Source organism: Ursus arctos, unplaced genomic scaffold (assembly GCF_023065955.2).
Source record: "Ursus arctos isolate Adak ecotype North America unplaced genomic scaffold, UrsArc2.0 scaffold_34, whole genome shotgun sequence".
In the NCBI taxonomy this organism is placed as follows: Eukaryota; Metazoa; Chordata; class Mammalia; order Carnivora; family Ursidae; genus Ursus; species Ursus arctos.
The window spans coordinates 2,284,161-2,307,489 of NW_026623030.1; the positions used below are offsets into that span (position 1 = coordinate 2,284,161).

The 23,329-nt window shown below is 54.3% G+C and overlaps 1 protein-coding gene across 4 annotated transcripts; it reads left to right on the top strand.

Moving 5' to 3' along the window:
• The first annotated feature begins 40 nt into the window (after positions 1–40).
• Positions 41–22,923, top strand: GGT5 (gamma-glutamyltransferase 5). 4 transcript variants are annotated; one of them, XM_048221508.2, is made up of 13 exons: positions 41–1,020; positions 2,966–3,142; positions 15,624–15,754; positions 16,608–16,703; positions 17,208–17,403; positions 18,004–18,161; positions 18,684–18,830; positions 19,646–19,782; positions 20,152–20,342; positions 20,720–20,826; positions 21,001–21,119; positions 21,234–21,344; positions 22,154–22,923. In XM_048221508.2, the coding sequence occupies exons 1-13, from the start codon at positions 896–898 to the stop codon at positions 22,520–22,522; spliced, it is 2,064 nt and encodes a 687-aa protein (XP_048077465.2). In that variant the 5' UTR covers positions 41–895; the 3' UTR covers positions 22,523–22,923. The 4 variants fall into 4 exon arrangements, with proteins under 4 accessions (XP_048077465.2, XP_026343621.2, XP_057161994.1 ...); XM_026487836.4 differs by having other exon boundaries at positions 22,462–22,923; XM_057306011.1 differs by lacking the exon at positions 2,966–3,142.
• Positions 22,924–23,329: the final 406 nt, after the last annotated feature.

Sequence of the window (23,329 nt, forward strand, 5' to 3'; positions counted from 1 at the left end):
AGAGGTGGGATTCAGAGGTCTTTACCCCTCAGGTGTTGGAGCTAGCCTGAGAGTGTTCACGGGAGCCCGGCGGGTGGGTGGGGACAGGGCAGACTCATACCAAGCACTGTCCTTCCTTACCCTGAGCCCCAGGACGAGGGGGCCAGCTCGTCCCTTTTCGGGCCTGGGCAGTGGCACTTCCCAGTACTGACCACCAGGGGGCGTTGCGACCCTGGAGTTTACTCGGGCAGTATACGGCCAGCAGATGCTTGTAACCCTGCTACGTCAGCCTGGCGGGTGCCCCCTGCTCGCACTGGGGAGGACACATGGAGGTGAACCTGAGGTCTGAAGAGTGGGATTGGGCAAGAGGCTGGAGCAAAACGTCTTGGTCAGAGCCAGGCCTGGGGGTTTTCCAAGCACAAACCCAGAATGAAAACCAAGCTGTGATCAGCTCCAGAAAGAGGCCCAGTTCTCAGGGAACAGTGAACTGGAAGAGGTCTCCAGATCCCAAGGGTCAGGGCTTGGACCTGTGGGCGGCTGGAGAATGCAGCCCAGAAAGAGGGGCCTGGAGGAGAACAGTGAGACCCAGCGGCCGGCCTCCTCCCCTGTGAGCCAGCCCTTCCCGCCCTCCCTCAGGGTCTGCTAACTTGATGTGATGTCTGACTGAGGAGCTGTGAGAGGCTGGCGGGAGTGGGCGGGGGAGGATGGGTTACAGCCTGATGGCCAGATATCCCCCTGACCGGGGAGCATAAGGACAGGGGCACAGGGGCCAGGGGAAACCAAGTCTGGGCTCTCCTTCAGGAGGCAGGACAACTTGGTGTTTCTAAAGTGCCCACAAGGAAATGGGGTTTTGTGTCTGCAGAGTCTGGGCCCTGAGCCCAGGAGGGCGGTACTTCTAGGGTCCCCTGGGGACAGGATGGAGGCTGGGCTGGTGGGGTGTGCAAGTCTTCTCAGCCTTCATTTGGCCCCAGAGGAAAGACCGTGGCCCCGTTTGCAGGAGAGAAGACTGAGGCCTGAGGGGCTAGGCTTGTTCCGGTGGAGGTAAAGCTCCTTGGGTTCCTGCATATGGGCTGAGAGCACCCAGTTCCCCAGGCCCCATGGGGCTCAGCAGAGAGCTCCGTCAGGTGCTGGGGGACTTGGTTTCCTCTCTTTCCTTCCCACTGTCTCCTGCTCTCACCTCCTGCCCAAGGATATTCAGGGTCTTTCCCAGCTCGGCCTGTCCAGCCATACCTCTAGCCAGGCCTAGCGTGATGTTCTTTCCCTTCTTGGGACTTTGCTCCTCTGGTCCCTGCACCCTGGCCTCAGCCTGACCAGGATGGCTAGGGAGATGGGGAACGTCCAACCCTCAGACCCGCTGTCTCTGCTGCCCCTGCCTTCCCAGCGGGTGGGCTGGCCCTGGCCCAGCAATGCACTTTATTTCCGGGCTGAGGAATGTCACTGTGGTATGGGGGATAGTGGGGGCAGAAGAGGGTGCCCACAGCCCTCCCCACCCCACAGGGCAGCTGTGGGAACAGGCCTACTGGAGAGTCTGCCCAGGGTGACCAGGGGCTCAGGATGGGGCCTGGCAGGCTGTGTGGCTCTGTGGGCAGTTCCTCTGCTGTACCAGGAGGTGTTGAGAGGTCTGGGGCGGGCAATGCTCAGCTGGGAAGGAAGCCAGAGCATACAGGGGGCGGTGGGGGGCTGTGTGGGTGGGAGTCCAGCCTGTGGACCCTGCACCCTGTGCTCCTGCTGAGCCTGGTCAAGAGGGGCCTCAATGGGTCCCCTCCCCCAGCTGCCTCCCTGTTGGGTACACTGAGGCCTAGGCAGGGGAGGAGCCAGGCTACTGTCCCCAGGAGAGGAGGCGCAGCCAGCACAGACGGACACAGGGAAGCAGACACACAGCCAGGGGAGCGCAGAGATGCAGATGGCAGGGCAGCCTCACTCTCAGGAGGCCCGTGGTGGCGTTTAGACAGCAGGCCTCAGGGATGGATGGTCTGGTGGGCAGTGGGTGCCGAGGGCCAGGTGCAGGCCCTGTTTGCTCTCCTCACACAGATGTCTTGTAGTCGTGGGTGTCTGACGCAGATTGGGAAGCTGAGCCCCATCCTGGTCACCCCTGTTTCCTGGCTAGGCTGCGGCTGAGCTGGGACTTGAAGCCAGGTCCTGAGTGACATTGCCTTGGGTCCCCCCTCCCTCTGTCTCTGGCCCCCTTCAGCCCCACCTCTGTGCCCCACACATCCTCAGTGTCCTCTGGCTCTGGGGATGCCGAGACGAGCTGTTGCTGGGTGGAACCACACCAAGAAAGCGGGAGTCGAGGCGCCACTGCAGCCCCCTTGTCCCTCTGAGCCTGATCCAGGAGAGAGGACCGGGCAGGCTCGAGCCCGCTGTCCTAGCTTTGTTGGGAACTGGAGAAGAGCCGTGGGGGCTCTGGGCAGCCTGTCCCTGGCTCCCTCGGGGGCAGGAGGTGCCAAGTCCTCCAGCACATGGGTTGGGATAGTCCTGGGCAGGAGGGGTGTCTGTACCATCCAGGCTTGCAGGGGGCAGGCTATGGGAATGAGGGAGTTAACGGCAGTCGCTTGCTCCTCTCTGGAAGGAAAACTCCCCATAAACGCCCTGCTCCCTGGCCTCCTGCCAGGGCCAAGAACAGGGGCTGAAAACTGGAAGTTCATGCGTGTGGCCAGCTCTGCCTCTGCAACGAGCGCTTGAGTAGGGCAGCTGCCCCACTGCCCTGCCGCCGCTGCCGCCGGCCACCGGTCCATATACCCACCTGTCCGCCTGCTGCCTCTGTTCGTCTCTAAGCCTGTCTGTCCACGCGTCTGCAACCCCGTCTCTGTCCAACTGGCTCTCTGACCACCCTCTTCCTATCCTATGTCCAGCTGTCTAGACTGTCAATCCGTTTGTCTGTCTCTGGCTTCCATCTATTTGCTCATCTGTCCAATCACCATCTTCTTGTGCATTCATCCACCAATCTGTCTGTGCACCTGCCTTCTCTCTCCACTCCGGGCCTCAGAGCCATGGCCCAAGGCCGCAGGGCCACGGTCAGCATGGTGCTGCTGGGGTTGGGGCTGGCCCTGGCCATTGTCGTGCCTGCCGTGGTCCTCTCCCGCCGCCACACCAGCTGCGGCCCCCAGGCCTTTGCCCACGCTGCGGTTGCTGCTGACTCCAAGGTCTGCTCGGACATTGGACGGTGAGTAAGGGGTGGGTGGGAACTGGGTGGCTCTAGGTGGCTGGCCCCTCCTGGAGACTTTGTGATTGATGGTGATAGTGTGGAGAAGGTGTGTGTGTGTGTGTGTGTGTGTGTGCACTCATGGTGGGAGCCACGTGGGTTTGGATGCCAGCAAGGAAGCAGCCCCAGGACCCTTGCACAGAGCAGGAGGCAGGTGTGCACATGGGACAGAAGGGGGTTTGGGGAGATGGACAGACATGGTGTGAGTCTATTCCTAGCTCCAGCACTCAGGAGGCCCGGAGAGGGCACTGCCACAGTGTCACCGGTCTGGCCCAGGCTGACCCTGGTAACTGGTGCTGGCCCATCAGAGAAGCCACAACAGTTCTCCAAGGCTGGGTTTTTTTTTCCCAGAAGCATGGGCAAGTCCTGGCCTGCCATCGTGCACTCAGTGCTGCCCAGGGCCAGTCTCTCACCCTGGCCTGGGACTGGGGAAACCTGCCCTTGCCAGCACCATGTCCCCCACTGCCTCCCCTTCTGATGTCAGGGCCCGGGGCCCAGCCAGTGACTGTTGGATGTTTGGGGCCGGGGCAAGGTGGGTGTTAGAGAGGGGCCCCAGCTGGTGTTTTCCAACTCTTCCAGGAAGCCCAGCCCACGGGAGTTTTCCGCTGCCCACCGAGGCAGAGCATAGCAGGACACCCCTCCTGGCCATTGGCCCCCAGCCCGGGCCAGCGAGAAGCTCGAGCAGTCATCCCCCTCCCTGCTGGCTGGGTCTGTTTCCTGGAATAACTACCTCATGGATCATTGTCAGGATCAGAAGTGCTTTGTAAACCGAGGGGACAGTCCCGGAGCAAGGGGGAGTGTGGCCAAGTCCTGGCCCGGGTGGTGTTTGGTGCCACCTTTGTTCTGGCTTCCCCGTTCCCGCGTGCTCATCCTTCTGTTTCATTCATTCTCCTTCTTCTTTCCTTCCTCCCTTTGTCTGTCCATGTCTCTCCTGACCTGGTCCTCTTTCCCCTCCCTCAGGGCCCCTTCTTGGATGAGGGTGGCAGTCCAGACCAGACGGCATGGTCTCCCCAGGGGCCTCCTGGGTGATGGCAGGGGAGGGAGCCTCCCCTCCCCCATGCTCTGGAGAGTGTGCCGAGGTCCTAGCCCACCAGAACCTAGAGTTGTAGAGATGCAAACGGGGCCTGGCGCTTCAGGCCCTAGAGACCACGGGGACCACATGGCCCCCAGCAGTGGGAGCCACTGCCACGTTTCTCTGTGGGGGGTCTGGGCCCGCTGCATCTCCCTGAGACTCTGTGTGAGGGTCGGGGTTGGGTCTCTGCTCGGAGCCCATGATGCCTCCTGCAACTCTCCTTAGTGAGGAGAGAGGATGTGGTTTCTCCCCTGTGTTTTGTGTATTTGTCAAACAACACTCTCCACTTCCTGTTCTTGGTGGGAGGCAGCCTGGAGCTGGCCCCAGCTGCTGTGGGACATGGGACAAGAGACCCTGGCTGGGCTGGGGGCCTCTTGGCCAAGGTCCACCCCTTTGAGGGCTCCTGGCCCTGCTGCTGCAGGGTCTGAAGCCCACTCTCCTTCCTCCCTGCTGTCCCAAGCTTCCGCACTTCCTTCTCCTCTCTCCAGCGGGGCCTCTTAGACCCAGTTTCCTCCTACCCAACCAGCACTAGGTTTACTCCTTTGGGCTGGGCCTTCTGCTGCAGCCAGAGCTCCTGGGGGAGGGTTCTTTTTTTTTTTTAAGATTTTATGTATTCATTTGAGAGAGAGTGAGCAAGAGAGAACAGAAGCAGGGTGATGGGTAGAGGGAGAAGCAGACTCCCCCCTGAGCAGGGAACCTGATGCGGGACTCGATCGGGGACCCCAGGATCATGACCTGAGCCGAAGGCAGACGCTTAACTGACTGAGCCATCCGTGGGCCCCTGGGGGAGGGTTCTTACGGTTGACATGAGTGAGGACCCAGCACCATGAGTAATGGATAAATGGACACACGGTGACAGGGAGGTCCCTTCCCTCTAGTCTGTCATCTTCCAGCCCCGTGTCCCCGCGCGTCAGGCTTATGGGCAAACTGGGCGTTCTGAGGCTCCGAGTAAGTGCTTCTCTTCTAGGGGAACCGCGTGAGCTTCAGGGTAGTGGTGCCTTTTAGGCTTGTGACCTGCGTCTGCGGTGGCTACTCAGAAATACCTGCCCCCCACAGGATCCTCAGTGGGAAGATTCATTGCTTTTCCCAGAATCCGATGGGATTCGTTGCTGCCCTTGATTTACAAGGACACGAGGCCTGCGCGGAAGGGAGCTTCCAGGCCCAGCTCGGACCGTTCTCTGCTGCCTCTGCAGGGGTGGAAATTGCCCCGAGCGGCTGGAGGGGTGAGGTCTTCCCAGAGCCCTCCATCGCCTGTCCTGGACCTCAATGCCTGCCCAGCCCCTAAAAGGCCTCTAAAGGCCAGAGCTTTACTCATAAAGGGAGTAGTTGTGGAAGAGGTTGGGGGGGGAGCCTGGATGGCTCAGTCGGCTAAGCATCTGCCTTCAGCTCAGGTCATGATCTCAGGGTCCTGGGATTGAGCCCCATGTGTGTGCGTGGGGGGGGGGGTGTCCCTACTCAGCGGGGAGCCTGCTTCTCCCTCTCCCTCTGCCTGCTGCTCCCCCTGCTTGTGCTCTCTCTTTCTCTCAAATAAATAAATAAAATTTTTGGGGACGTCTGGGTGTCTCAGTCGGTTAAGTGGCTACCTTCGGCTTGGGTCGTGATCCTGGGGTCCTGGGATTGAGTTCCAGGTCGGTCTCCCTGCTCAGTGGGGAGCCTGCTTCTCCCTCTGCCCCTCTCCCTGCTTGTGCTTGCTCTCTATTTCTCTCTTTCTCTCTCACTGACAAATAAATGGGTGAAATCTTTAAAAAAATTATTTTTAATTAAAAATTTAAAAAAAAGAAGAGGATGGTGGGGCCCAGAGTGCTCACCTTTTAGAGCATTGGAGTCTGGGCTGCCACTGGGCTGGAGGCGGGGGTGGGGACGGGCTCCTGAGAGCTGGGTCTTATCAGCTACTCCAGCCCCATTCAGTGGTCTGTGGGTCATGCTCTAGGCACAGAAGAGAGCAGGGACCCTGGCACGTTGTTGCAACCTTCGAGCCTCAGTTTCCCCACCTATGAAATGGGACTCATGCCAGCCCTTCCTTCCTGGGGGGCATGAAGCTTGCCTGGCCCGTAGGGGGTGCTTCCTTGCCGACAGCATGCTGTCTGACCACTAACTGTTCTAGTGGCTCGCACTGGATGTGGGCCAGCATCTCAGGACCTGGAGTTAGGGCCCAGAGTCAGAGCAGGGGACCCTACTGTGGGGAAGGCTCATAGGGGTTAGGGTGTGACTCCACCCCTTCCTTCCGTCCCTGCCCCGGTGACCCTAGTGGCTCTCCAGTCTCCTGGCCAGCTCACCAGGAAATCACTGCATTTCCTCCCCTCTGGGGCTGTGCCTGTGGAAACAGCCTGTGTGCCTGGACACTATGTGCCGGCATGTGGGAGCGTGCACACCTGGGTGGGTACATGTGTGACAGCAGTGATGGTGAAAGCAGCCTCTCAGCTCCTTGGGGACAGACGTGTGAGAAATGCATGATGGTTCTGCACTGCCGCTCTCTGCTGGCCAGGACTGCTCCCACTTACAGTTGAAAAGACCCAGGTTTGGGGCGCCTGGCGGGCTCAGTCGGTAGAGCATGGGACTCTTGATCTCGGGGTCATGAGTTTGAGCCTCACATTGGTTGTAGCGTTTACTTTAAAAAAAAAAAAAAAAAAGACCCAGAGGCGTCTGGGTGGCACAGCAGTTAAGCGTCTGCCTTCGGCTCAGGGCGTGATCCCGGCGTTATGGGATCGAGCCCCACATCAGGCTCCTCCACTATGAGCCTGCTTCTTCCTCTCCCACTCCCCCTGCTTGTGTTCCCTCTCTCGCTGGATGTCTCTATCTCTGTCGAATAAATAAATAAAATCTTAAAAAAAAAAAAAAAGACCCAGTCTCAGGGAGGTTGAACCATGTGCCCCGTATCATGCAGCTGGAATACAAGGGTGGTTTAACATATTTTAAAAGACAAAAATTATTTGATTGTCTTGATAATGCAGAGAATGCATTTGATATAAAACCTGATAGGAAAATGGCAAAAGATTTTAACAGAAACTTAAAAAAGAGAATATTCAAATGACCAAAATCACAACCCCTCAGCATTAGGCATGGATTTATTGATTGTCCATCTCAGCCACCACGAAGGCAAGGACTTCGACCATCTGGTTCCCTCCATGCCCCCAGGACAGTGGCTGGCAGGCGGTAGGTGCCACATTCTTACTTGACGATTCGAGAAGCAGGTCTGCACCTCACGCATCCACAATGCCCACTGACGTGTACTCCGTGTACATGGCATGATGTGTGATGGCCCAGGCTCAGGACCACATGGGCTGGAGTTTCTGCTCACCAGCTGCAGGATATGGGGCACGTGATTCAACCTCCCAGAGCCTGGGTCTTTTTTTTTTTTTTTTTAAGTAAACTGTACACCCAGCCTGGGGCTCAAACTCATGACCCCGAGATCAAGAGTCACAGGCTTAGCTGCATTTCACAAATTTTTTGTTGCTGTTTTGGCTATTTCCCCCCTAAATGCTTATATTTTTGTTTTTTTTTAAGATTTATTTATTTATTTGAGACAGCATGAGCTGGAGACGCAGAGGGAGAGGGAGAGAGAATTTCACGTAGGCTCAGCACTGAGCGCAGAGCCCGATGTGGGGCTCTATCCCACGACCCTGAGATCACGACCTGAGTCAAAATCAAGAGTCAGATGCTTAACTGACTGAGCCACCCAGGTGCCCCTATTTTTTTTTCTTTTGGAAAAGTTTTAAACCCACAGAAAAATGGAAAGAATGCCCATTTACACTTCACTTAGGTTCACCAATTGTTAATATTTTCACCTCATTTTCCATGGAGCCTGATGTGGGGCTCAATCCCAGGACCCTGAGATCACGACCTGACCTGAAATCAAGAGGGGGCTGCCTAACCAACTGAGCCAGCCAGGGGCCCCTATGACATTAATGTTTTTAAAGAAGCCTGTCCAGTTGAATCACAGCCGTGCTTCACAATCTTGGTTTGTCTGATTATTTCCTCACTATCAGATTCTGGTTCAACACGAAGGCTCCCCCATCACTGGTGATACTAAGTGGGACCACTTCATAAAGGTGATATCTTCCAGATCTCCCTATTGAAAGGGATATCATTTTCCTTATTAATAACATGGGGGGCACCTGTGCGGTTCAGTCGGTTAAGCGACTGCCTTCAGCTCGGGTCATGATCCCGGGGTCCTGGGATCGGGGCCTGGATTGGGCTCCTTGCTCAGCGGGGAGCCTGTTCTCCCTCTCCCTCTGCCTCTGTGTGCACCTGTTCTCTCTCTCTCTGTCAGATAAATAAAATCTTTAAAAAAATAAATTAGTAACATATGGTTTGATACTTTGAGACCAGATGAACTTTCTTTTTTCAAACAACACCTGACCCCATGTTTTAGCATCTATTTTGGTCCTTGTCTGAATAAATAAATTTGTGTTTGCAAAATTGTGATTTCTAAACCTGTCATTTCTTCAACATTCATTAGTTTGCATTCTTCTGTAAAAAAGACCCCCTCCTCCTCAACCTAGACGTTCTTGAATATCACTATGGACTCAAGGATTGTTTTGATTCAATGTTATAATCCATCCCGTTATTCTTTTTGATGCCCAAATCATCACAGATTTGACCAATGGGAGCCCGTCTAAGCCAGCAACTGTATTCTTTTACACAAATCCATTAGCCTTAGAAAATTTTCTTGACTTCTAGCCCAAAATGTTCAGGGATCTACTTGGATATTCTCTCAGCCAGATCTGAAATCAGGAATCAGTAGAGTATGGTATTTCAGACACCAGGATCTGAAGGCTAGGGGTGTTCATTGAGACAGGGAAATCATTGTTTCTACATTGTATCCGTGCATAAAACCAGAAGAAATGTACAAATATCATGAGTCTGTACTGAAACCTTCAGCTGAGATCCACCACCACAGGCTTCCTCCCATGACCTCTGTCTGATACTGTGTGTCTCTTCTGCCATGGTCAAAGAAGTTCCCACCAATGTTAATATATTTACACACTCACTCTTTCCCCAATAATCACAAAATAGTTTCAAAATTACTTCAACAAGACCACTATGAGCAACAAATCTACTAAGTAAAATTCGAGATGTCTTTGCAGGTTTTCTATTGTTGTCGTTTTTGTTTTGTTGTCCTTAGGTTATATCCCACAAAGGATATATGGTAAAATTAAATTATTTTTCCTGTGTGGCTATCAGTTCAATATATCATTAGCTTGATTTTTTTTTCAGTTTGTATTCAATTTTATTTTTGTTTTTATTTGTTTTAATTTTATTTTTGTAAAAAGATACCCTCAAAGATCTTATTCACATCACCTTCATCCTGTTCCTATTCAGTCTTCTAGAGGGAATAATTTCCATTTGTCTCTGATTTATTTTTTTCCTATGGTCTTTTAAAATTTACATATCTTTCCATTTTCTTTTTTTTTTTTTTCTATTTCTGTGTTTCTATTTGCAAAACAAGCAAATACATCACTTATTTTCTCTTTTTGGTATAGCTTTTGATATCAAGAAAGGTTTATATCTTTGCTCTAATGGTTATTATATTTCTGCTGATATCTTTATTGTATGTTATATACTATATGTAATTACAATATTAGATATATAAATATGGTACTTTCAGTTCTTCCACTTTTTTGAGATACTCTTTATTTGCTCCTTTGATGGTTAAACTAAGCTATGGTGCCCAGTCTTTTGGCCAAATACTAGTCTAGATGTTGCTCTGAGGGTATTTGGGAGATGTGATTAACATTTCATTCAGTTGACTTTAAATAAAACATGATCCCCCAATGTGGGTGAGCCACATCCAATCAGTTGAAGGCCTGAAATGCAAAAACAGGTTTCCCAGAGAGGGAATTCTACCTCAAATCTGTAACATAAAAATCCCATCTGAGGGGCACCTGGGTGGCTCAGTCAGCTAAGTGTCTGCCTCCCGCTCAGGTCATGATCCCAGGGATTGAGCCGGGCAGTGGGCTCTCTGCTCAGCGGGGAGCCTGCTTCTCCCCCTCCCCCTCCTGCCACTCATGCTTTCTCTCTCTGAAATAAATAAAATAAAATGTTTAAAAAAACAAAAACCCATGTGAGTTTCCATTCTCCTGGTCTGCCCTACAGATTTTGAACTTGCCAGCCTCTGCAATAGCATGAACCAGTTCCTCAAAATAAAAATCTCTCTCTTTAAGGTTTTCATCTCTTTTTGATTAAAAAAAATTTCCCCCTTTTCTTCTCTTTCTTTTAAGGAGACTCTGTAGGCATTTGCTCTGTGCTTATCTTTGTGTTGCCTTCATTTCTGAGAGTTTTTTTCTTTTATGTCTTATTCTTTCCTGAGTCATATAATTTTGGGATTTTCTTTTGTATAATTTTGTTTTTTAAGTCATCTTTTCCAATCTCTTCATTGGCAGTTTTTCTAATTCTGAGTATGCTGCCGCTTCATTGCTTCTATAATCCTTTTAATTTACTCTGGCACATTTTGACATATTAAGTTGCTGTTTACATCTGCTTTGTGGGCTCGTCTTTCTGGTGCACCTCCGTGGGTCACCGTTCTGCCCCTTACATCTTTTTTCCTTACAACAACTCTGTACGGGGTGTGACTTCAGCATGTTTTATTGTTCATGTTCAAGCAAGACGAACTGTCCTGTACTTTCAGCCTGGAAGGCAGGTCAAAACAGTTTTTATCGCTTCATGGCTCTTGGATTCCCTCTGCTGTTTTCACAAAATGATTGGGAAAAAAAAAAAAAAAAAATATATATATATATATATATATATATATAGTCTCCTACTTTCTGATAATTGTTTTCTCTTTCCTCTGCCTCTGTGGTTCCAGTCCTGTTCAGTTTGTTTCTACTACAGCAGCTTCTCGTCAGGGCAGGTCTCTCTGCCCTGGAGGAGAACGTGGGTTTACTCGTTTTGAGAGTTCTCAGGATCCAGACCTCTTTGGCACCGTGCCTGCGCTTGGCCACCTTCCACTCACCCATAAACCAGAGACTGCCAAACCCAATCCGTAACACTCATCGAGTGAAGGTTCTCAGATTGGCCCTCCAGACTTCCCCATCCTCCCACACCATCGCCGATAACCCCACACACTCTGATGTCTGGTATTTTCACTGCACTTGGTTCAAAACACTTTTCTTTCTTTCTTTCTTTCTCTTTCTTCTTTCTTTCTTTCTTTCTTTCTTTCTTTCTTTCTTTCTTTCTTTCTTTCTTTCTTTCAGATTTTATTTATTTATTCGACAGAGAGAGACAGCCAGCGAGAGAGGGAACACAAGCAGGGGGAGTGGGAGGAAGAAGCAGGCTCATAGCAGAGGTGCCTGATGTGGGGCTCGATCCCAGAACGCCGGAATCACGCCCTGAGCAGAAGGCAGACGCTTAATGACTGTGCCACCCAGGCGCCTCTCAAAACACTTTCTAATCTCCATTGTAAGGTCTTCTTTGTCCCATGGGCTATTTTGTCAGTGTTTTTCTTGATTTCCAAATACATGGGGATTTTCTTTTTTTTTTTAATTTGAATTCAATTAATTCACATATAGTGTATTTTTAATTTCAGAGGTAGAGTTCAATGATTCATCAATCTTATATAATACCCAGTGTTCATTATATCACGTGCCCTTCTTAATGTCCATCACCCAGTTACCCCATCCCCTCACCCCCTTGGCCTCCAGCAAACCTCAGTTTGTTTCCTATGATTAAGAGTCTCTCATGCACACACACACACACACACACACCACATCTTCTTTATTCATTCATCTGTCGATGGACATCTGAGCTATTTCCATAGTTTGGCTATCGTGGACATTGCTGCTGTGAACATTGGGGTACGGGTGCCTCTTCGGATCACTGCCTCTGTATTTTTGGGGTAAATACCCAGTAGTGCAATTGCTGGTTCATAGGGTAGCTCTATTGTCAACTTTTGGAGGACCCTCCATACTGTTTTCCAGAATGGCTGCACCAGCTTGCATTCCCACCGACGGTGTAAGAGGGCTCTACATGGGAGTTTTCTTTTCTTTTCTTAAGATTGTATTTATTTGTTTGAGAGAGAGAGATAGTGAGAGAGAGAGCACAAGCAGAATGGCAGAGGGAGAGACAGACTCCCCACTGAGCAGGGAGCCCCATGTGGGGCTCGATCCTAGGACCCTGAGATCATGACCTGAGCTGAAGGCAGCCGCTTAACCGACTGACCCACCCTGGCGCCTCTACATGGGGCTTTCTAAGTCATTTATATTATTTCAGTTCTTCGAAACTTGATGATCTGTTTATATAAACATTCTATGTGTTCTGGAGCGTGTATTCAACTGTGTGACTTGAGTACAGCATTCTGTCTGCGGTAGTTCAGTCGGCTGATTATAGTGCTGGCATGCAAATCTTCTGTAGCCCCGCTGATACTTTCCCTGCTTATTCCGTAAGTTTCTGAGAGAAGTATGTTAACGTCTCCTACCATGTATATCTGTCTATTTCTTCTTTTCATTCTGCCAGGTTTTGCTGTATATGTTTTTAAACTGTTAAGTATACACACATCCAGATTTTTATATCTTCCTGTTGAATTGAGCTTTTTATAATAGTAATGTGTCCCTGTTAGCTCTAATAAATTTTTCTTCTTAAAGTCTACTTTGTCTGAAATTAATATAGTTATACATGTTGGTTAGCGTTCACATGATACATATATTTTTTGTCATTTTATCCTTATGTCTCTTACTATAGTTTCTATATATTCTATACATTTCCCCCCTCTGTACTTAAATTTCGATATTTTGTATTCAACTAATCTTTAAAAAAAAAAAATTGTGTCTGGGGCGCCTGGGTGGCTCAGTCAGTTAAGTGTCTGCCTTCGGCTCAGGTCATGATCCCGGGGTCCTGGGATGGAGTCCCCATTGGGCTCCCTGCTCAGCGGGGAGTCTGCTTCTCCCTCTGCCTCTGCCGCTCCTCCCCGCTCATGCTCTCTCTCTCTTTCTTGTACTCTCTCTCACTCAAATAAATAAATAAAAATCTCTTGTAAAAGTTTATGTCCAGTCTGTTGTTAAGGCACTGTTAGCATTGAGCTCCTAATTCCATGTTTTATCATTGCCATTTCTCTGGGGAAGTCCTTAAGCTTGTCTTTTATATCCTTAAATGTAGTTATTTCGAGTCTGTGGTCTGACAGTTTCATAATCTGGAGGTCCCACGGGTCTCTTTCTTCATCGTTTGTGCTTTCTCTTAGGCTTTGTTTATGTTGTATTGCTGCCTTGTTTGCTTGGTGATTTTAAAGTTAGCCTTTGGAGAGTGTGTTGAAAACTGTCAAAAACAATTGTTAGAAATAATCTGAGGCCCAGAATACCAACATTCTGGAACGACTTTAATCCCATTTGATTGAAAGGGATGATCTGAGGCTGGGCCACTGGGCTTGTCAGGGCTGGCCTATTTCTCGTTTTACTCCCAGAGTGAGGACCCATCCCCCAGCGCAGTTCACCAGCGTGCCCAGGCCCCAGCCACGCGAGGACGTCAAAAGCACTACGTGGCCTCTTGGTCACTTCTTCCAGGACTGGCAAACATCTTGAGGGGAAAAGCACCTCCAACTGCCAGACCTCTCTGTCTCTCGACCTGCCTTTCTTCCCTTCCTGTGATGCCTTTAAGTGGACATATTCTCTTTGGCTCTTCAAGGGGTCTGTGGGAAATTTGATCTGAATGATTTCGTTTCCCATTACAGGGATGTCTGATTTACATTTTGACAGATAATTTTGTTAAAACGTAAGGGGAAGGCAGATGCGGGGGACCAAGTGGGAGACCGTTGGAGTAACCCAGTGAGAGATGCTGGTGGCTTCGATCTGGGCGTGAAAGAAAGGGGTGAATGCTTGTGTCCTTTTCTAAGATAGTGAAGGTAGAAAGGGAGCCATTTTGGGGGGCAGAAGTGGGAAGGAAGTACAGTTTAGGTCATGTTAAGAGTGCGATGCCTCAAATAAAAACTTAAGAAAGAAACAAGCAAACCCAAACCAAACCAAAAACAAAACAAAACAAAAAAACAAAAAAAGAAATGCCTCTTAGACATCCAGAGGAGGTATCTTGTGGATGGCTGGGGAAGTGTCTGGGGTTTAGGGAGAGGTCTGAGCTGGAGATAAAACTTGGGGGTCTTCAGTGTGGGGGTTGCATTTTTAGCTCTGAGCCTGGATCAGCTCATCTGGGAGAAGATATAGGTGCACAAGGACGGAGGACTGAGCCGGAAGCCCCCATCAGCATGAGGTCAGGGAGGTGGGGGGAACCAGAGCATGGTGGTGGTTGGTGATGGGAGCGTGTCTCCTGGAAGCCGAGTGCAGAAAACACTTCCAGAGGCAGGGAACAACGGGTCAGGCGAGATGAGGCTTTTGTGATGGGGATTTTTTTAAAAAATTGTTTTCCAGTTTGTCTTTTGTTTTTGTTTGTGGTGTTTTAATCTTATGAAGCATCTGTGTTTCTCTCTGCTTGGATGCGACCATCTTCGTTGTGTCATGCTGCTGGCTTCTGCCGCTGGCTTCTGCCGCTTTCCCCGCTCCAACATTCCACGTGTCCATGCTGTAGCCATGTGTGCCCACGGGTGGGCCCAGAGCAAGGACATGTGGCTCAGGGGAGGCTGTGAGCCCAGGGAGGGTGCCGGGGTCAGAGGTCCTATGGGATGGGGGAGGGGAACCAGGTCCACTCATTCTTTGGGCCTTGGTTTCCCCATCTGTAATTGGTTTATATGCTCGCTTCCTTGAAGTGCTGGGGAAGATTCCTGAGTGTGCAGGAAGAGGCAGCCCCCAGTGAACTGTGCAGGGCTGTGCCCTAGGAACAGGGTCACTTTCTCAGCACAGACCAGTCTAACTAGTACCTTGGAGCTAAAAGGCCCACCCCTTGGTGCCCATGGACAAGTGGAGACTGAGACCAGAGAATATTCCCATAGACACTGGGGCCCCAGGAGGGGCTAGGGAACCCATTAGCCCAAGCCCCTGGTGTCAGGGCAAGATCCTGGGCTCACCTAAAAAAGTCCAGTCTTAAAAGGGTTGGGACCTGTTGTATCCCCAATGGGATGCAGAGTGGGGGCTGCCTAGGCTGGGCTCCTGGACTGCTGGGAGGGACTGGGAGGCTGGCCCAGGCAAACGAGCCAGGGCTCCTGGGAGGGGCTAGCGAATAATGGCTGCAAAGGACTGCGCAAACTGAGAAATACCTTATATAAGGCAAAGGGCAGTGTGAATGGTATTACAATTTGCAATCTGTAGAGGGCTACGGACCCGTGAGCAGCTGGACTTGAGGGGGCAGCCCAGTGAGGTCTCTGACCTAACCCAGAGTTTGGTGGCAGCGGATGGTCACCCGCCTGTCACCTTGCCCCAGTAAACGCCAGCGAGCAAGCCCACGTTGGGAGGCTGGGGCTGGGGAGCCCGGCCTCTCATTCTGTGCTGTGTCCCCTAGAGCCATCCTCCAGCAGCATGGCTCACCTGTGGATGCTGCCATTGCGGCTCTGGTCTGCACTGGAGTCGTCAACCCTCAGAGCATGGGCCTGGGCGGAGGGGTTATCTTCACCATCTACAATGCAACCACGGGTGAGTTCGTACGGGGGACCCGTGGGGAGGACGGGCTGGCCCACAAGCACTAACAGTGAGGTGCTTGCAAACATAAGTGTTTGCCAAGCTGTCCTGTGCACCCATGTCCCTCCTTGGGTCCTCTTGGCGCCCCCCACTTCCCCTACCTTGTCTGTGCAAAGCCACTGCAGATGATCTCAAGTATGAGCACTGTCAGGGAAGAAGAAATTCTTTTGCCTTTCAAGGTCCTTCTAGACGGACTAAGGATTAAATTGACATGAGACAAAGTCAGATTTAATTTCCTATGTATGAGGAATGCACACAGACATGGAAATCCCAAAGACAGACAAAATGAGCTAAGGAGAAGGGGGTAGGGGTCTGGGACTCAAAAGGGAAGGAATGCAATTCATGGGAAGGTAAAGAAGAGTAACCATTTGCTAAACAAATGTGTGTGGGGCCACTAGGAAACAATGGGGCCCCAGGACTTTGACTAAACAGGCCTTGCCAAGTCCCTCCCTGTCTCCCGTACCTAGCTCATATCCTACTGTAGTTATCTATGGGGATGGCTCTCTTCCTGGAGCAGGTCCTCTGTCTAAATTCTCTCAGGCAGTAGTAGGGGGAGAGGTAAAAAGCTCTTCTGGATTCTGCTGGGTTTTAATTGCTTTTAACTCAAAAATAATCTTCAAGCCAGAGTGGCCCATCTTTTGGTGTCCTGCTCTTGACCCCCTACAACACAGAGGCCAGTTCAAGGTACAAAGAGAGAAACTGAGGCCTAGGGCAAGGCCAGGGCCACAGGAGGGGGGTATGGTGTGGGGTGAGGCCTGGCAGCCACAAGAATGCCCCCGAGCACTCACATGCCCTGCTCCAATTCCAGGGAAGGTGGAAGTCATCAATGCCAGGGAGACAGTGCCCACCAACTACGTCCCGGGTCTGCTGGACCAGTGTGAGCAGGCCCAGCCACTGGGCACAGGTGAGGCCCTACGTGGGGCCACCCTCTCCCATCCCACCAGGCCACTGCGGCTGACCAGAACCCTCCCCTGAAGGGGCTTTGTGGACAGGCTGTGACATCCTGGTGCCAGGGGACAGCAGCTATTGAATGGGGAGCCCCCATGGAGGACCCGACCTGCTGTAGTTGGGGGAGTCTTCCTGGGACAGGGCTTTCTGAGTAGGGAGTGGTGATCCTAGCAGAGGGACCAGCCTGGCGAAGGCCTGGAAGGTTCAGCGGAGATGGGCGGTGGAGGTGGTCCTGGGGCCAGTTTGTGCTGGGCCCCAAGGGAAGGCAGTGGGGAGCCATGGGGCAGAGGAGGGGAGAGTTGAACAGGGAGGGAAATAGTCAGGTGTGGGCTCCAGAAAACTCATGCTGGCTGCCATGCTAGGGGGACCAAGAGGGTGGGGCAAGTGTGGGGCTGGTGGAGAACCCCTGTGGAAGGCTATGGGGCTGAGGGCAGAGGCGTGACTCCACGGTGCCTTGCAGGGGCCCAGTGGATCGGAGTGCCGGGGGAACTCCGTGGCTATGCCGAGGCCCACCGCCGCCATGGCCGCCTGCCCTGGGCACAACTGTTCCAGCCCACCATCTCCCTGCTCCGAGGGGACTACCACGTGCCCTCCATCCTCAGTCAGTTCCTGCAGAGTGACTTCCTACGGCCTTCCTTGTCCAAGACGTCCCTCAGGTGAGCACTTCCCCAGGGGGTGCCCCGGGCTCCCGCTTAGCTCCTGGGTTCAGGGCTGTGGCTTGTCTGCCTGGCTCCCACCCCAGTTCCACCTCAGCCCCTCCTTGAACTGGAGGGTTGACCCTGTGCAGGCATCAGGGGCCTGAAGGCCAAGAAGGCCAGTACTTGGCTGTCGCGGTTGACAGACCTTTGAGCTCGGTGGCAGAGCCTCATCGGAGGGGCTCAGGCCAGAAGGGGTTATATCCAAGTGCTGGGACTCCGGGATGCGGATTTGGACTCGGCCACTGCCCTCTGGCCCCGCCCTTCTTCTCTACCCACGCCCCATGCCCGTGCCAGCCCCCGACCATGTCTTCCCAGGGGTGTCCCAGGCCCCAGTAGGGAGCGTGCCCCCCCCGGGCCAGGCTGATGAGTGAGGTGAGAGGCTTCAGCCCCACACAATCCTAGAGGAACCATCTCCCCTGATGTCTACACCAGCCCCTCAGGACCCTGGACCAGGACTGCGTCCCTGTAGGCTCCCAAGGAACCCACAAGAGCCCCCTGCAGGAGTGCGGCTGCCTTCTGGGGCCTGGCCCCTCCCTGAGGCTGCCCCCAACTCCCCAGGCAGCTCTTTTTCAACGGCACAGAACCCCTGAGGGCTCAGGACCCATTCCCCTGGCCCGCACTTGCCGCCACCCTGGAAACCGTGGCCACGGAGGGGGCAGAGGCTTTCTACACAGGGACACTGGGCCAGATGCTGCTGGAGGACATTGCCGATCAAGGTCAGCTGCACTGAGGTCCCAGCCCTGCCAGAGAAAGAGTTGGGCTCTGGGTGCTAGGGGTGAGGGCAGACCCTCCCCCAAGGCCTGCCGGAATGTCAACTCCCCAGGACTTGGGGAGGCCATGCCTCCAGGCCTGCCCACTGCTGGCCTCAAGGACCCTGCAGTCAGGCCCTTGAGGAGCAGAGTCCCTGTAAACCAGGGAGGTAGTGGTGGCCATAGGAGGCCACAGTGGGCTCCTGGGCCTGGAGCTGGCCCCTCTCACAATCTGCCAGAGGCCAGCTTCCTCTCTCACCTCCCCATCCTCTTCCCACCAAACCTGCCCGCCTCTGGCCTCTGTCCACCCATCCCTCGCCTGGCTCTAGGGTCCAGCCCTGACAGCACTGCCTGCAGACCCTCCGTCACCCCTAGGGCTCTAGGAGGCTGGTTGAGGTGGGGAGCCCCATCACGTGACCTGGGATCAGGGGCTGTCGCTCTGCCTCAGTGTTCCTGTCTGTACATGGGGTCTCTTGTGTCTCACCTCAGGCAGCGGGCTGACCCCGCAGGACCTGGCATCATTTCAGGCGGAGGTAGTGGAGGCCCTGGAGATGCCCCTGGGGGACTACACCCTGTACTCACCGCCACCACCTGCAGGGGGCGCGATTCTCAGCCTCATCCTCAACGTGCTCCAAGGTAAGACTCCCCGCCCTCCCACCCAGAGGCCTGCCCCCCTGGGAACTCCGAGCCAGCGGTAGCTTTGGGCAGCCTGCCTTTTCTGGCTTGGCCCCTCCTCGGACACCAAAGCTGGGGCTGTGGAAACGGGTCAAGACATTGTGTCTTCGAGCTGGCCTCTGGCACGTCCACCCTGGGGGCTTCGCTGAAGGGTCCCACGTCGTCCGCCCAGTGAGCCCTCCCCCCGCAGGTGGACTCCGCAGGTGGTGAGCGGCCGGCCAGCGTGTGCATTCGGGGCTGAGGCCTGGCCTGCGGGATGGCGAGGGGGTCCCGGCCGAGCCCAGGGCTGGGGCTGCCCACGGCTGACTGTGTCAGCTCCCTGTGACTAGCGTGACAGATTACCACAAACTGGCGGTTTAAAGCAACAGGAATCTATTTTCTCCTAGTTCTGGAGACCAGACACCAAAATCAGGTGTCAGCTGATCCGTGTTTCCTCTGGGGACTCTGGGGACAATCCGTTCTGTGTCTCATCCAGCTCTTGGTGGCTGCCTCCTGCACACAGCCTCTTCCTCTTCTCTGTGTGTCTGTTTTATGAGATTACTTTTAATTGTGTGATTACATTTAGAGCCCACCCGGGTAATCTGGGATAATCTGCTCTTCTCCAGATCCTTAACGCAATCACACATTTTGCCATATAAGGTAAAATTCACTTTTTTGCCATATAAGGTAGTAGTCACAGGTTCTGGGGATTAGGACATGACAAATCTTTGTTGAGGGGGCCAGCATTCCCCCCCGCTACCCAGGGTGAGCCCCACCTGCCCCCATCCCCTCCCCAGGGTTCAACTTCTCCTCGGAGTCGGTGGCCAGGTCCGAGGGGAGTGTGAACTTGTACCATCACCTTGTGGAGACGCTCAAGTTTGCCGGGGGACAGAGGTGGCGGCTGTGGGACCCCCGCAGCCACCTGGATATCCAGGTGAGGTGGCCTGTGGCCGCTGGAGGGCCCTCTTCCCAGCCCCAGGGCTCAGCACGAAGGGAAGGTGAGGCTGTCCCTGGACCCCAAGAGCCTGACTGGGTGAGGTTGGAGGGATGCGTACAGAGTTTTAGGACAGGACAGCCTGGCAGTGGCCCAGGGCAGGGAGGGTGAGGCAGGCCTGTGGACTAGAAGGCAAGTACTAGAGGGACAGTGTTGGCGCCGTATCTCAGAGGACCTGGAGGACGAGCAGGGTCTGGGGGTAGCCTGGGCTCGAAGAAGACAGACTGGAGAGAGCCTCCCAAGGGACCCTCTTCTCTGTGGGCCCCACCTGGCCCCTCACTGAACTTGCCACTTGCCCGGCCACCCAAGAACGTCTCCCAGGACCTGCTGGGAGAGGCTTTGGCCCAGCATATCCGCCGGCAGATCGACGCTCGGGGTGACCACCAGCCTAGCCACTACAGCCTGGCCGGGGCCTGGGGCCACAAGATGGGCACATCGCACGTGTCTGTGCTGGGGGAGGATGGCAGCGCTGTGGCGGCCACCAGCACCATCAACACGCCGTATGTGCCTGCCTGACCCCAGGCCCCACTCCTCCCCCTCCCCCCGCTTGTTTTAGGAACCCGGTCTCCCCTTGCTTGTGTCCATGGGGCAGTGCATTGCTTTTCCCTTCGCCTCTTCCTCGCTGTTAGAGGGGCCATCCACCTCTGTCCTCTCTGGCTGGAAGGCTGCTAATGGGTGGCCCTGAGCCAGGACCTTGGGGATGAGCTTTGCCCAGAAGGACGCCCTGATGGGGGGCACAGTGCCGGGGAGGGAGCAGCAGCTCCGGCATGCCAGCGGGCTGTCACTAGCATGAGGGGCTCCTGGAGAGCGGTGCTCCCACACAGGAGCGGGGCTGGGAGACTGCAGCCTGCAGCCCAGGCTCCGCCTCTGCTCGCAGCTTCGGGGCAATGCTGTACTCACCGCGCACGGGCATCCTCCTCAACAACGAGCTTCTGGACCTATGCTGGAGGCGCCCCCCGGGCTCCAAAGTCACCCCCCAACCCGGTGAGCCTGAGGACCCCACTGGTGAGAAGAGGGAAGGTGGGCAGGCTGGTGCCACGAGGCAGTCCCTGGGCCAGCCCCAGTTCGCACAGCGGTGAATGGAGACACAGACGGAGGGGCGGTCTGGAGGGTGCTGGCTGGAAGTGAGGCTGCAGGTGACACCCATCCGGCCTCCAGTTCCAGGCGAGCGGCCTCCATCATCCATGGTTCCTTCCATCTTGGTCAACACAGCCCAGGGGTCAAAGCTGGTGATTGGTGGGGCTGGTGGGGAGCTCATCATCTCTGCTGTGGCCCAGGTGAGTCAGGGAGCTCCTGGCTGGAACATCCCCTCTCCCAGGGGCCTGAAGGGGATGCTGTCCAGGGGCTGGTGTCCCCTCCCTCCCCTCCTGTGTTCTCTTTCTCTCCCCCAGGCCATCATAAACAAGCTGTGGCTTGGCTTTGACCTGAGCACTGCCATTGCAGCCCCCATCCTGCACGTCACCAGCAAGGGCCATGTGGAGTACGAGCCCCGCTTCAGCCAGGTAAGGCCGCCATCCCCGCCGCCACTAGGACAGACGCCTTAGAGCACGCTGCTCCAAGCCCCCGGCGGATCTCAGCCACTGAGGGTCGTAGGCTGGGCACACTTCCCCCTCGGGGCCATGAGTTCAGAAGCTCAGTCGGGGAGGCACCAGGCCAGTCTTGTGGCCTCCAAGGCAGAGAACAGAGTGTCGTCCATGCTCGTCCCAGGCCAAGCACGTCTGCATCTCAGTCTCTGCCCTGCTCTGTTCTCCCCAGGCGCTAGTTCCCTGGCTGTGGCCTCCCCCTCTTGGTGATCTGTTTCCTTGTGAGACTCGCAGCTTTTCGGTGTGCAGTTCATCTGTAAGAGTGTTACTTGGTGGCAGTCTGCATAGCGATTTCCTTCTGGGGCGTGGGGGTGCATTAGTGCTGGTCCTTATGAACGTTTCTTGGTTCCCCCCACACAAGCAGGTCCCCAGAGGTAAATTCTCTCGTCCCACCTCCTGCCCCAACAGACAGTCACCTTCCTTCCGAAGAGCTTCTCTGGGCTGGCAGACGCCTGTTGCTAGGTCTAATTTAAAAGGCTGGCAGCTTTTGAAGGCTCCGAGCGTCATGCCTGGGCACCGTCCAGCCAGCTAGCGTTTAAGGTCCCAAAGCTGCCTTGTCCGTGGTGAGGTGCTCTTGGTGTCAAGGCTGCCTCCCACGGCCCTTAGGCCACTGAGGACCACAGAGCAAGGAACCTTGACTCCAAGGGAGGGTGTAGTCCCTGCAAACCTTGGTCTTGGGGGCCGGAGACAAGGACTCTCAGAGTCTGAAGCACTCCCTTCCTATATAGGCTCCTCCCCATGGTGTCCTCAGATCCAGGCCGGAAATGATCTTGCATCTCAAGCTCCTTCTGGCCTGGGTGATGTTCTCTCTGCCATGCCCCCTGGAGCCTGGCTTCTCCACTGGGACTCTTTGTGGGAGGCCACAGACTCCAGGCCCTCCAGACGCCACCATACCCAGTGCCCTCCCATCCTCACCGCTGCTGATGCCCAGTCCTGCCTTCTCAGCTGGGACTCAGATCTCTGCCCTGGGCCCTGTCTCCTCGACAGGTAGAGCTAAGCTGTCTTCACCTGGGCACTGGCCTTCTCTCCCTTCCAGGAGGTGCAGAAGGGGCTCCAGGCCAGGGGCCACAACCAAACCAAGAGTCCCTTTTTCCTGAATGTGGTCCAGGCTGTGTCCCAGGACGGGGCCTGTGTGTATGCCGCAGCGGACCCGAGGAAAGGTGGGGAGGCCTCAGGCTACTGAGGAGACTGCTCCCAAGAGCTGCGATCCGGCCCACCATCAGTGTGTGCCCAGGCTGGCCTTAGCCATGGAACGAAGCACTCATGCAGGACCTGGACCCTTTGGTGGAGGGTCAGCCTGGGGCTGCAAGAGGTGGGGACAGCCTGGAAGACGGATGACTGTGGGGACTGAGCCCTCTCCCAGAGCCCCTTGTGGCCCTGCCGTGACCCCCAAGCCTCCCCTAGACCTTACACCCAGGACTGCGGCCTACCCTCCCCCAAGCCCCACTCCCCATCTGTATACCCTCTAGTCCAAGATTAAAGAGGAGGGTGGACTTCAGCCTGATTTGGGGTCTTGTTGTGGGAGGGCACCCCTAGAAAGCACACACACTGAGTTCCTACAATCTACAGCACACCAGCAGGGAGTTGGGGAAACGCGACCTAGCGACTGGCTGGCCTTGCCCCGGCCACCCCTGGATGGAGGCGGCACCCCTGCAGCCTGCTGGGCCTCCACAGTAGGGCTATCTGGGGCCTGCCTGTAGGCGGGAAGGCAGGGCAGTGGCCTGGGGGCACCTGCCGCTGGCTCTCGCCAGGCCTTAGGACCATCTTTGGATCTTGTCCTCTGTGCCAGGAAAAGGTCAGATGAAGTAGGACTTAAGCCCCACCCTAGCCCCCAGCCCATGCCCTCACCCTCAGCACTGTTGACGTTTCGAGTGAAAGAGTGTTTGTCGGGGGGCTGTCCCCAC

Bases quoted from the DNA above. Each gene is read 5' to 3' on its own strand.
- GGT5 (XM_048221508.2), top strand. From the start codon at position 896: ATGGAGGCTGGGCTGGTGGGGTGTGCAAGTCTTCTCAGCCTTCATTTG. The intron at 1,021-2,965 runs GTAAAGCTCCTT...TCCGGGCCTCAG, and splicing joins CTAGGCTTGTTCCGGTGGAG to AGCCATGGCCCAAGGCCGCA. The intron at 20,343-20,719 runs GTATGTGCCTGC...CTCTGCTCGCAG, and splicing joins ACCAGCACCATCAACACGCC to CTTCGGGGCAATGCTGTACT.